Here is a 15,727-nt window from a genome sequence, read left to right on the forward strand (position 1 = left end):
CAGCATCATGCGCATAACTGATTAAAGAAGGTGCAGTTGGCCAATGTAGGATGGTGGCAGAAAACACGAAGAGCACATCTCTGCTCACATACTGCATTATGCACGCCTCGTTCCACCAAGGAACTGGAGGGGGGAGGGGGGGGGCGCAGGAGTAAATGAGAGGTATGAGATATTGAATGTCCTGTGGCTGTAAGAATAGCTTTCATAACATGAGTGATCTGATAGTCGATGCTAGGAAATGGACGGTCATCAAATGTTGCTAAAGAAGAGAAAAGTGTCCAATCGGCTTAGGAAAACTTCTAGCATTTTGGGCGCATAGGTGGCAGTTGCGGCTGTAATCAAAGGGCACACGGAAAATAGTCACTCTACAGTGTATCAACAAGAGCGAACCATTTAGAGCACCGGGCTAGCTGAGCAGTACCAACCAAAAGGTCCAAATGAGACAAGGTTGATGTGGAGGCAGAGAAAAATGTAGGTTCCCAGTGTTGAGCCAAACAAGATCTGCTTGATGGAAGAGGTCAACTGATAGGGAGCCTCTCTGACAAGGACATAGAGATCCCCAAAGCAGGTGGTGGGCATTTAAGTCCCCAACCGGCAAATAAGAAAATACAGGTTTTTTGTTTTGTTTTGGTTTGGTTTTAGGGCACAAAACTGTTATGGTCATTAGCGCCCAGTCTGTGACTAAGGAAACGGTAAAAAACGAAAATGGAAACCAGCAGCAATGGGAACGAAACTCAAAAAATTGGAGAAAGTAAAAGCAGAAGGAAGGCTTAAAAATCCACTACAGAAAGAGGTTGGTTGTCCCCAAAAAGAGGTTCAAATGACTGACATTTCACTAGCACTAATAAACTCGAGAACGCGATCGGCCGAGCGCGTGTCATCTGCTAAAATTTACGATATATCGACAGCTGTAGACGGGCGCGTAACGGAGTAAAATAGGGGCATTCAATTAAAAGGTGTCTTACCGTCCACAGCTGAGAGCAGTGGGGACAGAGTGGGGGAGAATCGCTGCTTAAAAGATGTCGATGGCTAAAAAGACAGTGCCCTACCCGGAGTCTAGTTAAAATTACCTCCTCCCGACGACGCGTTCGGGAGGAAGAGGTCCAAGCACAAGGAAGAGCTTTCACGTCCCGCAATTTATTATGGGGAAGTGTCGACCAATGTGCATGCCATAAAAGAACACACGACGACATAAAACGCTCCGTAGATCGGCGAAGGGAATCGATTGAAAAGCTGGCCGAAGAAGACAGACTGCAGCCTTGGCCGCAATATCAGCCGCCTTATTTCCACAGATACCAACGTGTCCTGGGATCCATAGGAACGCCACCGAGACGCCCCCCAAGTGGAGCAAGCGTAGGCAGTCCTGAATCTGGTCGACCAGAGGGTGGACAGGGTAGATAGCTTGGAGACTGAGGAGAGAGCTGAGAGAATCTGAACAGATAACATACTGGATCCGCTGATGGCGGCGGATGTAGTGGACAGCCTGGAGAACAGCGTAAAGCTCCGCAGTATAAACCGAACACTGGTCGGGAAGCCGAAATTGATTTGGGGTGTCGCCAACAATATAGGCACTCCCTACACCTAACGATGTTTTCGAGCCATCAGTGTAAATAAATGTGGCTTCCTTCATTTGTGCACAGAGCAGCAAATGCCCGACGGTAAACAAGTGAAGGGGTACCATCCTTGGGAAACAAAGTTCACGGAGCAGGCAGATCCGGGGACGGAGCCAAGGCGGTGCTGTACCCCAAGTTGTCAAGAAGGTTTTAGGAAAGCAGAAGGAAAGAGAATGGAGCAGTTGACGGAAGCGGACTCCCGGTGGTAGTAGGGAGGAGGGGCAGCCTGCATACCCTACATCAAAGAAGGCGTCTATAAAAATGTCATGGGCTGGATTAGCAGGCATGGAAGACAGATGGCTAGCATAACGACTCAGAAGGACTGCTCGCCGACTGGACAGCGGAGGTTCAGCAGTCTCAGCATAAAGGCTTTCCACATGGCTGGTGTAAAAGGCTCCAGACGCTAAACGTAATCCGCGGTGGTGGATACAGTCGAGACGACGAAGAATAGACGGCCGAGCAGAGGAGTAAACTATGCTTCCATAGTCCAATTTCGAGCGCACTAAGGTGCGATAGAGGCGGAGAAGGACCACTCGGTCCGCTCCCCAAGAGGTACCATTCAGGACACGGAGGGTGTTGAGCAATCGCAGACAGCGAGCCGAAAGATAGGAAACGTGGGAGGACCAGCACAGTTTTCTGTCAAACATAAGACCCAAGAATTTAGCGACGTCCGAAAACGGAAGGTTGACAGGTCCTAGATGTAAGGAGGGTGGAAGAAACTCCTTACGTCGCCAAAAATTAACACAAACGGTCTTACTGGGAGAAAAACGGAAGCCGGTTTCGGTGCTCCAAGAATAGAGGCGATCGAGACATCCTTGAAGACGTCGTTCGAGAAGGCTGGTGCGTTGAGAGCTGTAGTAAATCGCAAAATTGTCCACAAAGAGGGCAAACAGTACAACACTCAGCACGGAGCCCTGGGGTACCCCGTTTTCTTGGGAGAAAGTACGGGAGAGAGTAGTGTTCACCCGCACCCTAAATGTGCGCTCCGCCATAAATTCGCGAAGAAAAAGGGGCAGCCGACCACGAAAGCCCCAAGAGAACAGTGCGCGGAGGATGCCTGTCCTCCAACAGGTATCGTATGCTCTCTCCAGGTCAAAAAATATTGCTACTGTTTGGCGTTTCCGGAGAAAATTGTTCATGATATAAGTGGAGAGAGCAACAAGATGGTCAACTGCTGAACGATGCTTTCGGAACCCGCATTGGGCAGGTGTTAAAAGACTGCGGGATTCCAGCCACCACGCTAAACGGTAATTCACCATACGCTCCAAAACTTTACAGACACTACTCGTGAGAGAAATGGGGCGATAGCTAGAGGGGAGATGTTTGTCCTTTCCAGGTTTCGGAACAGGAACGACGATAGCTTCCCGCCATCGTCTGGGAAAAGTACTGTCGGTCCTAATTCGATTATAAAGGCGAAGGAGGTAATGCAGACTATGGGTTGATAAATGCAGCAACATTTGGGCGTGGATACCGTCCGGTCCTGGGGCGGAGGAGCGAGAAGAAGAGTGCATGTTGGAGTTCCCACATGGAGAAAACAGTATTGTAGCTTTCGCGATTTTGAGAGGAGAAAGCAAGAGGTCGCACTTCCGCTGCACGTTTCTTCGGGAGAAACGCTGGCGGGTAATTTGAAGAGCTCGAAATCTCAGCAAAGTGCTGACCCAATGAGTTAGAAATTGCGACGGGGTCCACTAATGTGTCATGCGCAACAGTGAGCCCAGAGACCGGGGAGAAACTAGGCGCGCCTGAGAACCGTCGAAGCCAACTCCAAACTTCCGAGGAGGGAGTAAAGGTGTTAAATGAGCTAATAAAGAATTTCCAGCTTGCCTTCTTGCTATCGCGGATGACACGACGGCATCGCGCACAGAACTGCTTATATCGGATACAGTTGGCCAAAGTAGGACGGTGGCGGAAAACTCAGAGCACGTCGCCGATCACGTAGTGCATCACGGCATGCCTCGCTCCACCAAGGAACTGGGGGGCGCCGGGGCAATTCGGAGGTGCGTGGTATTGAACGTTCCGCAGCTGTAAGAATACCGTCGGTAATATGTGTGACCTCATCGTCGACGCTGGGAAAGTGACGGTCATCGAATGTCGCTAGAGACGAAAAGTGTCCAATCGGCTTGGGCAAACTTCCAGCGTCGCGGGTGCATGTAGGGCAGTTGAGGCTGCAGTCGAAGGACACATGGAAAGTGGTCACTCGAGTGTGTATCATCAAGGGCGAACCATTCGAAGCGCCGAGCTAGCGGAACAGTACCAACCGCAAGGTCCAAATGAGATAAATTTGTCGTGGAGGCAGACAAAAATGTAGGGACCCCAGTGTTGAGGCAAACTAGATCTGCTTGGTGGAAGACGTTTAGCAATAGTGAGCAACGTGGATAAGGATGTGGAGATCCCCAAAGCAGGTGGTGGGCATTGAAGTCCCCAACCAGCAAATATGGGGGTGGAAGCTGACCAAGAAGATGAAGGAGATCAGCTCGTGCCATTGGTGTGGACAATGGAATGTATACAGTACAAAGAGAGAACGTGTATCCGGAAAGGGAAAGACTGATGGCGACAGCTTGGAAGGAAGTGTTTAAATGGATTGGGTGATAATGGAGAGTTTCATGGAGAAGAATCATGAGTCCTCCATGTGCTGGAGTGCCTTCAACAGAGGGGAGATCATATCGGACGGACTGAAAATGAGGGAGAACAAAGCGGTCATGGGGACGCAGCTTTGTTTCCTGAAGACAGAAGATTACTGGCGAGTAGGATCGTAAGAGGATCGACAATTCATCCCGACTGGCTCGAATACCGTGGATATTCCAGTGGATAATGGACATAGGGTGAACAGAAAAAGGAGGAATGTGACCAAGGTCGCTGTCAACTCAACGACTGCTCTGAGCTTGCGACTGACAGCATGTAATGGAATTCAGCCGAAGGCAGAAGATCCTGATCCATAGGTTGGTCAGGAGCTGCTCCTGCCACCAGCAGTGCGCCTCGGCGACACAGAAGACGGCCGAGGGCGATTTCCGACAGGTGGTGCTGTAGATGGGACACGCCTTGGCGGAGAAGGAGAGGAACTGGGTTTCTTTGTAGCCTTCTTGGAAGTATGATGTTTAGAGGAAGGAGGAACCGATCGTTGGGAAGTTGCGGTACGTAAAAACTCTTCACGAGTATGATCTTTTTTCGAAGACTTGGTGTCTGACTTTTGGGCTCGAGATTTAGCAGAACTCGACGAAGGGTGAGCCAGAGAGTGGGCAGGCGAAAGTGGTGAGGTTGAACGGGCGATCTTTGCGCTGGCCGATCTGACGACCGTGGCACTAAAGGTGAGGTCGCAAGTCTGCGTGGCTGCCTCCTTTGTTGGCCGAGGAGAAGCAAGGACAGTGCTGTATTTTCCTTTCTGAGGCACGGTGGGCTGTCGACTGGCGAATAATTTTTGAGCAGCTAAGGTCGACACCTTTTCCTTCACTCTGATTTCCTGGATGAGCTTTTCGTCCTTAAAAACGGGGCAATCTCGAGAGGAAGCAGCGTGGTCACCCATACAGTTGATGCAGCGAGGGGATGGAGGTGGACAAGCACCCTCATGGGCATCCTTGCCACACATAACACATTTGGCCGGATTGGAACAGGACTGGCTGGTGTGATTGAACCGCTGACATCGATAGCAACGCGTAGGGTTTGGGACGTAAGGGCGATCAGAAATTATCTCATAGCCTGCTTTGATTTTCAATGGGATTTGAACTTTGTCCAATGTCAAGAAGCCAGTGCGGGTTGGAATGATGTTCGTGTCAACCCTTTTCATAACCCTATGAACAGCCGTTACGCCTTGGTCAGACAGGTAGTGCTGAATTTCTTCATCAGACAATCCATCGAGGGAGCGTGTATAAACGACTCCACGCGAGGAATTTAAAGTACGGTGCGGTTCCACCCGGACAAGGAAGGTGTGTAGTAGGGAGGTACGCAGCAATTTTTGTGCCTGGAGGGCACTGACTGTTTCTAACAACAGGGTGCCATTCCGTAATCTGGAACAAGACTTTACAGGACCTGCAATTGCGTCGACACCTTTCTGAATAATGAAAGGGTTGACCGTGGAGAAGTCGTGACCTTCGTCAGACCGAGAAACAACAAGGAACTGTGGCAACGATGGAAGAACTGACTGTGGCTGAAACTCAGTGAACTTACGTTTGTGAGCAGACATAGTGGAAGGTGAGGAAACCATTGCGGAAGAATCCCCCATGATTACCGTCGTCTCTGATGGCGCGCTCCTCCCTTCCTCCCTTGTGGGGGCCCTCTCTGAGGGCACTCCCGCCTTAGGTGATTGTTCACACCTCAGGTCACACCTCCCGACAAACGGACAGAGGGACCAATCGGCACTTTCTGAAGGTATCAGCTCGGGAGATCACCCCTCCCTGGGCCTGGCCGTTACCAGGGGGTCCGTACGTGTCCTACCTGTCTACCCGGGGCGGGGAATTACGCATTACCCCGTCACCGGCTACGCATGGAGGTGCGTGGGTCGGCCTTCAGACACGCACAGGGAGGAAGAAAGAGAAAAGGAAAGGAAAGAAGAGAGGTCTCAAACGCCGCAGTGGAGAAAAGGGTAAAGAGAAGAGGTGAGGAAAAGAGAAGGACAAAGGAAGGATGAAGACATACAAGCAAGGAAGGCGAAGAATGCGGTACATTTACGAGCGTCCGTCTCCGGACATAGGCACAAACCATACTCCCAGAGGGGGAGAAAGGGAAGGAAAGAGCCAGAGGTGAGGGGGGGGGGGGGGGGGGGCGAAGATGGGGGATGGGGAAGGATGCGGAAAGGGAATGTATGCAGCCTGGAAAGGAAGGAAGGCCACATTAGCTCGGGGTCCCGTGCTCGCTATGCACGTATCCACAAAAGAGTTGTGGACCCCCTGGGGGGTTCTGACAGTGTGTGGAACCCTCAAAGGGTCGGTGAGTAAGAATGACTAAATGGGTCTCCTGGAGCGCAATACAAGTGGCAGAGTAGAAGGAAAGAAGGGGCTGTAACTCTGGAAGGTGACGCAAATATCCATTACAGTTCCACTGGAGGATTCTTAAGCCGGAGTCCAAAGTGGAAGCGATTGAACCAGAGGCAGTCACGCCACGAGGTCGCTATCCGTCACTGATAAGGATGGGGTAATATCCATATAGGTGGAGTCAGACTGTTGGTTCATTGACTGTAGGAGGGGAAGGCCACACCTCAGGCGGTACCAGAGGGGCCTTGCCCTTGTTCCTGCATTTCTGCTGCTTCTCTTGGGAAGGGAGAGAAGGGCAGACTTCAGTGAGAGCGGGAATGGAATTACACTCTGCAATCTTGGCGCCCACCAGCCGCGAACATTGCTGTCGATATTGAGCAGTAGATCGCCTTTCAGGGGGTGCCGGGAAGAGGAGTCCTGGGAGGGAGCTCCAGTACCAGTGGCCACCGAAGGATGGTTGGTTGTTTGAGGTTTAAGGGACCAAACAGCAAGGTCATCAGTCCCTTGTTTCAAATGTGGTCCATTCCGATAATGTGACATCTCAGGAAAGTCAGAACAATAAAAGGGAAAAGGCTAAAAACGTAAAGGGGCAGTCATGTTGTCAATGGTAAAAACAAAACGGGGGAAGTCAGCAAGAGAACGAACCCAACACTATGCTGAAGCAGCATAGGCAAGACCACATGTGACTTAAAAGGTACAACCGCTATAATGTAGAAAGTACGTATGGGAAAAGGAGACTAACCAAGCCTTTAAAAAAAAAGAGGTAAAAACAGTAAAATGGGAAGAAAAGAGGATTTCGGTCAGGGATGTGAATTGGGAATCTCCAAACACTGCTTACAGTGGGAGACACCAAAACACTCACCGCTCTGCGCCAATACCAGAGAGAGATTAAAAACCTTAAAAGTGAGAATAAAAACCACTTTCCCGGAGGAAACCGAGAACCAGAGAGACCATTCGGGAATCGTCAGCCAACATCGAAGGTAAAGTGTGGGGGAGTCTGTACTTAGCACGCAGAGCCAAATGAAGGAGGCATTCAACCAAAATGTGGGCTACCGACTGGAAGGCTCCACAACCACAAAGTGGGGGTGGCTCATCACGCAAAAGAAAACCATGGGTCAGCCTGCTATGGCCAATGTGGAGACGACACAGTGTGGTTGAATCCTTTTGGGAGAGGCGAAAGGAAGAAAGCCACGGGCTTGGTGTCACCTTAACCACACGAAGTTTAGACAGGGGAGTAGCCTCCCAAGAATTGGCCCATGACTGTGCGAAGTGGGATTTGATGTGAAGCCGTAAATCCGCTGCAGGAGGGGTTACAGAAAACGGGGGTAAGTGACTGCTCCCCCAGCCAAACAATCAGTGAGCTCATTACCCGGGATACCCACATGGCCAGGGACCCAAAGAAAGTCAATGGAACAAGCAGCACAGTGAATATCAGCGAGATGGTCATGGATGGCAGAGACCAAGGGATGGCGCGAAAAACACCGGTCAATAGCAAGAAGGCCACTCATCGAGTCCGTACATAACAAAACGCGGTTGTGTTGGGACTGTTTAATAAAGGTAAGGCCTGGGAAATTGCCATCAATTCCGCAGTAAACAACCCACATATAGGTGGCAGAAGATGATTTTCCGTTCCGACAGAGGACGTGAAGGCATACCCCACATGATCAGCAGATTTAGAGCCATCAGTGTAAAAAACAACAGTATCCCGAAACTCCCATAAAATTTGGTGGACAAAGGAACGGAACACCACTGGGGGGATGGAATCTTTTGGACCTCGGTGGAGAACCATCCGAATTCGAGGCCGAGGAACTAAACAAGGGGGGGTGGAGGGGAGGGAGGGAGGAAGGCAGAACAAAGAAGGAAGCTGAAAATCACGGCAAAGAGACGCAAGGCAGAGCCCAACCGGTAAACCCGCCCAAGGGCAGGAGTCGGGTGGGCGACCTCCATGGTCTGGGAACAGGATAGAATAGGAAGGATGAGTGGGAGAGGAATGGATAGTGAGTGCGTAAGACACAAGAAGCTGGGACCGCTGAACAGAAAGAGGGGGGATCCCAGCTTCAACCAGGAGACTATCAACAGGGCTAGTAGGGAAGGCACCGGTGACCAAACGGATACCACGATGGTGGACTGGATCCAGCACGTGCAGTGTGGAAGGAGCAGCTGAACCATAAACTTGACAACCATAGTCCAAGCGAGACAGAACTAGAGCACGATAAAGACGGAGAAGGAGGGAATGGTCCGCACCCCCAAGAGGAGTGGGCAAGGAAGCGAAGGACAGAGTTTACAGAAACATCCCACCTTCAGATGTCTGATATGGGGCAGCCAAGTGAGCTTCTTGTAAAAAGAAGACCCAGGAAACGAAACTGTGGGATCACAGGCAATCGGTGGGCATTGAGATAAAGCTCTGGATCAGGGTGGATCGTAGTACGGCGACAGAAGTGGACCACCCACGATTTTAGAGGAGAGAATTGTAACCCATGTGAGAGGGTCCATGCAGACGCACACCGTATAGCTCCCTGGAGCTGCCGCTCTGCAGATGCCATCGAAGAGGAAGTAACCCAAATGCAGAAATCATCCACATACAGGGCAGGGGCGACCAAAGGACCGACAGAGGCCACAAGACCATCGATAGCAATGAGAAAAAGGACACTCAATACAGAACCCTGTGGGATGCCCATCTCCTGGGTCCGTGGAGAACTAAAAACAGTTCCAACTCTAACTCTGAATGACCGATGGAACAGGAACTGGCGAATAAAAATCGGGAGTGGGCCCCGAAGACCCCACTGATGAAGGGTAAGTAAGATGTGATGGCGCCAGGCCGTGTCATAGGCCTTGCGAAGGTCAAAAAACACTGCAACCAAATGGCAGCGCTGGGAAAAAGCCTGCCGAACTGCGGATTCCAAGCGAAGTAAATGATCAATTGGAGACCGTCCCTCTCGAAAGCCACACTGGTAAGGGGACAATAGATCCTGAGATTCGAGGACCCAATTGAGCCGAAGGGCTACCATCCGTTCAAGTAACTTACAAACTACATTGGTCAAACTAATTGGCAGATAGCTGTCAACAGATAGGGGGTTCTTACCAAGCTTAAGGACAGGAACCACGATGCTATCCCTCCACAGAGAAGGGAAGTCACCCTGGAGCCAGATACGGTTAAACACCTGAAGATGATGTTGCTGTTGTGGAGCACTGAGATGTTGAAGCCGTTGGTTATGAATGGAATCTGGGCTGGGGGCCATATCATGAGAAGAAGAAAGTGCAGAAAGAAATTCCCATTCAGTAAAAGGTTCGTTGTAAGATTCTGACTCACAAGGGGTAAAACATAAGGTGGAAGCTTCAGCCTGCTGTTTCAGGTGAAGGAAAGCAGCTGGATAGGAGGCTGATGCTGAGGCCGCTGCAAAATGGGTCGCAGGATGTTCTGCAAGAACTAATGGGTCCATACAAAGGCCATCTGGGAGGAGAAGGCCTGGGAGGGTGGACTGCTGATAGCAACCTTGGAGAGAGCGAAGTGTAGCCCATACCCGTGACAGAGGGACAGTAGAACCAAGGGAAGAAACGAATTGTTGCCAACATATCAGCTTGCTCTGTTTGATTAAATAACGGGCTTTAGCACAGAGGCGTTTAAAGGTAGTAAGGCTGGCTACAGATGGGTGCCTCTTAAAGTGTTGCAAAGCTCGATGGCGATCACGGATGGCAATGGCAATGGCAATGGCCGTACTCCACAATGGGACTTGCCGGCGATGAAATGATCCAGATGAGTGCGGGACAGCAAGGTTAGCAGCGCGAACAATCGCGTCAGACATGTCACGTAGGACGTCATCAATACAACCCGACAAAGAGGGAGAAAACACGACCTGTGCAGTGTATAGAGCCCAATCGGCGTGTTGGAAAGACCAACGAGGTAACCTGTTCAGCGGGGAATGGGAAGGGAGCGAGATAATCAACGGGAAATGGTCACTATCATAAAGGTCGTCGTGTGGCGACCAGTGTAATGAAGGGAGGAGAGAGGGAAAAGAAAGAGAAAAATCAATGGCAGAAAAGGTACCATGACCAGCACTGAAATGAGTAGGGGAGCCATCATTAAGAAGGCACAAGTCGTGGTCTGCAGTAAACTGGTCTATAAGAAGACCTCGTCTAGATGGAAAGGCACTGCCCCACAAGGGATGATGAGCATTAAAATCCCCAAGGAGGAGTAATGGAGGAAGGAGTTGCTGAAGAAGGGCAGTTAAGGCAGCAGAGTCCTGTCAGGAGGGAGATAAAGATTGCAAACTGTGACAGCAGAGTCTAGGTGGACCCTAACAGCAACCGCTTGCAATGTAGTTTGAAGAGGAATCCACATGCTAGCAATGTCTGTACGGACCAACGTACAAACACCACCAGAAGCCTGCAGGGGTCCGACCCGATGTCGACAGAAAACACGGAACCCACGGAGGGTCGGTGAGTGAGAATCAGTAAAATGAGATTCCTGGAGAACCACACAAGCTGCAGAGTAAGACGAAAGAATGGATTTCAATTCTGGAAGGTGACAATAGTATCCATTATAATTCCATTGCAGAACCACAGAACGATGATTTAAATGGGGGCTGGAAACGATAAAGCCAGCCATACCACCGGATCCCCACCAGTCACCGACAAGGAGGGGGGCGACATCCATGAATGACAGGTCAGAATCCGGTTGTGAAGTTGGGGAAGGGACCTCTGGTGACACCAGAGGCTCCCTCTTTGTCCCGGGACTTAAGTTTCTTCGCAGGGGAGGGGGGAGGAGAGGGGTCCGGGATGGGGGTAAGGAAGGGTGAGTAAGGGGTGAAGATGTAACCAAGGCGTAACTAGACGTCATGGACACAGGGTGAAGACATGTATATTTCTTATGGGCCTCTGTGTAGGTTAAACGATCGAGGGACTTATACTCCAGTATCTTCTTTTCCTTCTTATATACTAGGCAATCTGGTGAACGTGGAGAATGACTACCATGACAATTTACACACACAGGAGGGGGAACACATAACACATGGACTCCCCTCATGGAGTGGACGTCCACAGTCATCACAGAAAGGGGCCTGTGAACAGCAAGAAGACATGTGTCCAAAACGCAAGCACTTAAAACACCTCATAGGAGGTGGGATGTACGGCTTCACATCACATCGATAAACCATAATCTTAACTTTCTCAGGGAGGGTATCCCCTTCAAAGGCCAGAATAAAGGCACCAGTATCAATACGATTGTCTTTAGGACCCTTCTGGACATGCCGAACAAAGTGAACACCCCGCCATCCGAGATTGTCCCGAAGTTCATCAGTTTGAAGGATGAGGTCCCTGTGAAAAATCACACCTTGTACCATATTTAGAGACTGGTGGGGGGTAATGGACACAGGAATTGTGCCAAGATGGGTACAGGCATGAAGGGCCGCAGATTGGGCAGCTGAAGCGGTTTTGATCAGCAACGAACCCGGCCACATCTTGCTCAGGGAGTCCACTTCGCCAAACTTGTCTTCAATGTGTTCCACAAAGAATAAAGGTTTGGTATTGGTGAAAGTATCTCCATCAGTCCTGGTGCAAACTAGATAACGGGGGAAAAGTTTCGCCCCTAGCCGACGGGCCTGACCCTCTTCCCAGGGGGTAGCCATGGAAGGGAAGGCTGAAGGGGCAAGAGAAGAAGCACTTGAAGAATCAGTTCCACGCAGATAGACGGCCACAGAAGAATGGCAAGAGTTCTGGACCTGTATGTGTTTCATTTGCATAGCGTCCGCCCTGATACCACCCACTCCAATCGGGCTCTCCTCATGGGCGCCACCCAGCCACAGCAAGTGCCGTCTGGCACGGTGGGCATTGCCGGGAGTTCTGATGCTGCAAGATGACGAGCAACCACTCCAAGGCATGCATGAGGTGGTCACAGCTCAGGTATCAGAAGTGTGATCCCTGTGTGTTCAGGGGGCTCAACCAAAAGGGTACATAGCGACCCCACCACACGAGCTGGCTATGCACCCTAGCATCAGTCAACGACGTGAAAGATAAGGTGGAATGTACTAGGAGGGCGCACGTCGGAGACACTAGGTAAGGTGCTCCTCCCCAAATGGCTCACACTACGGAGGAGAAATTTTGTAATGGAGGTCAAACCCCAGAGGGGGACCAAGGAATGCCAAAAGGGGGAGATGATTACGCAACAAAGCCGGATTGTAAAACCAACAGAACCAGAAGGATAGCGGGGGCCAACATAAGCAAGGACACCAAGAGAGGGAGAGGAGAGGGCGACGGGAAAGGAGCAAGGAGGGGAAGGGGAAGGAAATGCAGCCCTGGAGAGAAAGAAGGCTGCAATAGCTTGGGGCCCCATGCTCGCCATGCACGTATCCATAAAATAGTTGTGGACCCCCTGGGGGGGCCACTGAAGGAGGGGGGCACTTCTCCAGCGGGGGACAGGGAGCAGCACCCAAAAGGGTGGGTATGGGTACTGAGGGGGAGGGGGAGAGGGAGAGGGGCGCAGGATGAGGAGGAGGCTGAAGGCATGGGGCGAATGGGGTGGGGCTGGGAAGAGGAGGGGGTAGGAGGGGTAATGGGTGTAATTTAATCAAAAGAAGAGGTTATAGACACGGGATGGAGCTGCTCATATTTTGACGAGCCTCAGTGTAGGTGAGCCAATCTAAGGTTTTGTACTCTTGAATCCTCCTTTCTTTCACAAACACCGGGCATGTAGGCGAGCCTGGAGAATGCTGTCCATTAAAATTTACACACGTTGGTGGGGGAGCACAGATACTCTCCCCCATGGAGGGGGCACCTGCAGTCACCACAGAGGGGATCAGTGGTGCAGCGGGAAGACGTGTCCAAACCTTAAGCATTTAAAACATCTCATTGTTGGTGGAATATAAGGTTTTACATCACACCGACACACCATTACCTTGACCTTCTCTGGGAGGACATACTCCTCCAAGGCCAGGATAAAGGCACCCGTAGCGATGCGATTGTTTGGATGGCCTCACTGCACACGGCGGATAAAACGAACCCCTCGCCGCTCAAGGTTAGCATGGAGCTCCGTCAGTTTGCAGAAGATCTCTGTGGAAAATACTGCCCTGTACTGAGTTCAAAGATTGGTGGGGCATGACAGACTGGGACATCACTGAGATGGTCACAAGTAATCAGGGCATCAGTCTGGGCAGCAGAAGACATCTTGATGAGCAAAGCACTGGACTGCATTTTACTCATCGATTCAACTTAGCCATACTTACCTTCAATTGTCTCCATGAAAATCAAAGGCTTGGTCGTAGTAAAACTACCACCATCTGTCCTGGTACAAACCAGGTACTGAGGGAAAGGTTTCAACCCAAGCTGGCTAGCTTGCCCCTCCTCCCAGGGGGTGGCCAGGGAGAGGAAGGCTGAAGGATCAGAAGGAGTGTCACGTCTGCTACCACTCTTAGAGACAGCCACAGAATGGCCAGGATGGTGAAGCTTTTGTTGTTTCATGTGCAAGGCGTCCACCCTAGTACCACCCACTCTGATCAGGGGCTCGCCCCGTGGGCACCACCCAGACACAGCAAGGACCATCTGGCACGGCGGCCATTGCCAGGAGTTCTAGTGCTCCAAAACAATGAGCATCGACTCCTGGGCATACACGAGGCATTAACAGCTCAGGTACTAGCAGTGTGTTCCCTGTGGCTTCAGGGGGCTCAGCCAAGTGGGTACTTAACAGCCCCACCACACGGACTGGCTACCGTGCTGGTGACCTAGCAGGAGGGGGCCAGGGTGGAAAGGGAAAGGGGAGGGGAGGGGAACCTGCACCATGGAAGCTAGGTAAGGAGTTCATCCCCAAATGGCTCACACTGAACGGAAAATTTTTGGAAATGGAGGTCAAACCCCAAGGTGACCTAGCAGGAGGGGGCCAGCGTGGAAAGGGAGAGGGGAGGGGAGGGGAACCTGCACCATGGAAGCTAGGTAAGGAGTTAATCCCCAAATGGCTCACACTGAACGGAAAATTTTTGGAAATGGAGGTCAAACCCCAAGGGGACCAAAAACACCAAAAAGGAGACAGAAACAGCAAACTAAACAATAGCACAGACCAAAACAAAGTCAGGAGGATAGCCATGTCGACATGAAGTCCACTAAGAGGGGAAAAGAGGGGACAGAGGCAAAGGAGCAAGGAGAGGGAGGAAGAGGAACAGGGATGGTAATGCAGCCTTCAAAGGAAAGGAGGCTGCAATAGCTCGGGGACCCGTGCGCCCCACACACGTACCCACAAAAGGACTGTGGGCCCCCTGGGAGGAACGGGGTATGGTGTAGAACAGGCTTACCTGCTGTTGCGCCGCCATCTTGTTCCTGCCGCGCCGGCCACCACCGCCGCCGCCTCCCCCACGGCCACCAGGTGTCTGCATGCGCCCACCAGCTGCTGGGAGGCCAGTCCGCCCCACATCGCTGCGGCTCGAGTTGCCCCTATTGAGATAACAAAACTGTATGTATTTCCATAGAAAATACTCAAATTTCGTATGTTTATATGACTGTAGTGACCATTCATGTCAGTCAGCACAAGTATACAGTACATTGGTAAGTCAAAGTGTTTCGTTATCAACTCAGAAAGTAGTTAATGGTAATTTTTTGTTTCTCTGCAAGTAGATGTCTACCATCCTGGTCTGTACTGAAATCCCAAAGCTGCAGTTGCACAGCAAACACTACAAAAGGAGTCAAAACCAAATGTATCTGTATTTAAAGAGAAATAATACTTGAACGATCCTTGCAGTGTGGTTAAAATACACAGTAACAGTGCGCCATGACAAAGCAGTGATTAGGGGAAGTCAACTAACTAAATGAGGGGTTTTCTTTAAATTTTTGACCCCTTTCCCCTCTTGGTGAGATATCATGGGACGCCGCCCCCGCCCCCTCGCGCGAGGTTTACCCCGCAGTTGGGTAAAAATGTGAAAATTTTTTAAGTACCGTACCTCAGTCGACAAAAACGAACCCCTTACAGGACGGCTATGTTGTCAGTCTCTCAGAGTAACTGTTAAAAACCCTTTTTCTCAAGAACGATTACGCGTATCAAGTTGAAATTTGCGTTATGTACTGAAGTCTACGGTCACTTAGCGGTGTAAAATATTGAAGCTTCTAAGACAATGCAGTCAAAAGATACAACCATCTAAGTCATATTTTAACGCTCGCAAACTCGCTCATCTA

The 15,727-nt window shown here is 50.8% G+C and overlaps 1 protein-coding gene across 1 annotated transcript in view; it reads right to left on the bottom strand.

Annotated features, from left to right (window-relative positions):
- LOC124776808 overlaps positions 1 to 14,975 on the bottom strand; it is a 77,746-nt gene extending 62,771 nt beyond the window's left edge. Inside the window, exon 1 of the mRNA XM_047251957.1 lies at positions 14,854 to 14,975. Coding sequence (XP_047107913.1) covers positions 14,854 to 14,934 — 81 coding nt within the window. The 5' untranslated portion in view covers positions 14,935 to 14,975. The remainder of the gene's footprint in view (positions 1 to 14,853) is intronic.
- Positions 14,976 to 15,727: the final 752 nt, after the last annotated feature.

The sequence above is a fragment of the Schistocerca piceifrons genome, chromosome 2 (genome assembly GCF_021461385.2).
Source record: "Schistocerca piceifrons isolate TAMUIC-IGC-003096 chromosome 2, iqSchPice1.1, whole genome shotgun sequence".
NCBI classification, from domain to species: domain Eukaryota; kingdom Metazoa; phylum Arthropoda; class Insecta; order Orthoptera; family Acrididae; genus Schistocerca; species Schistocerca piceifrons.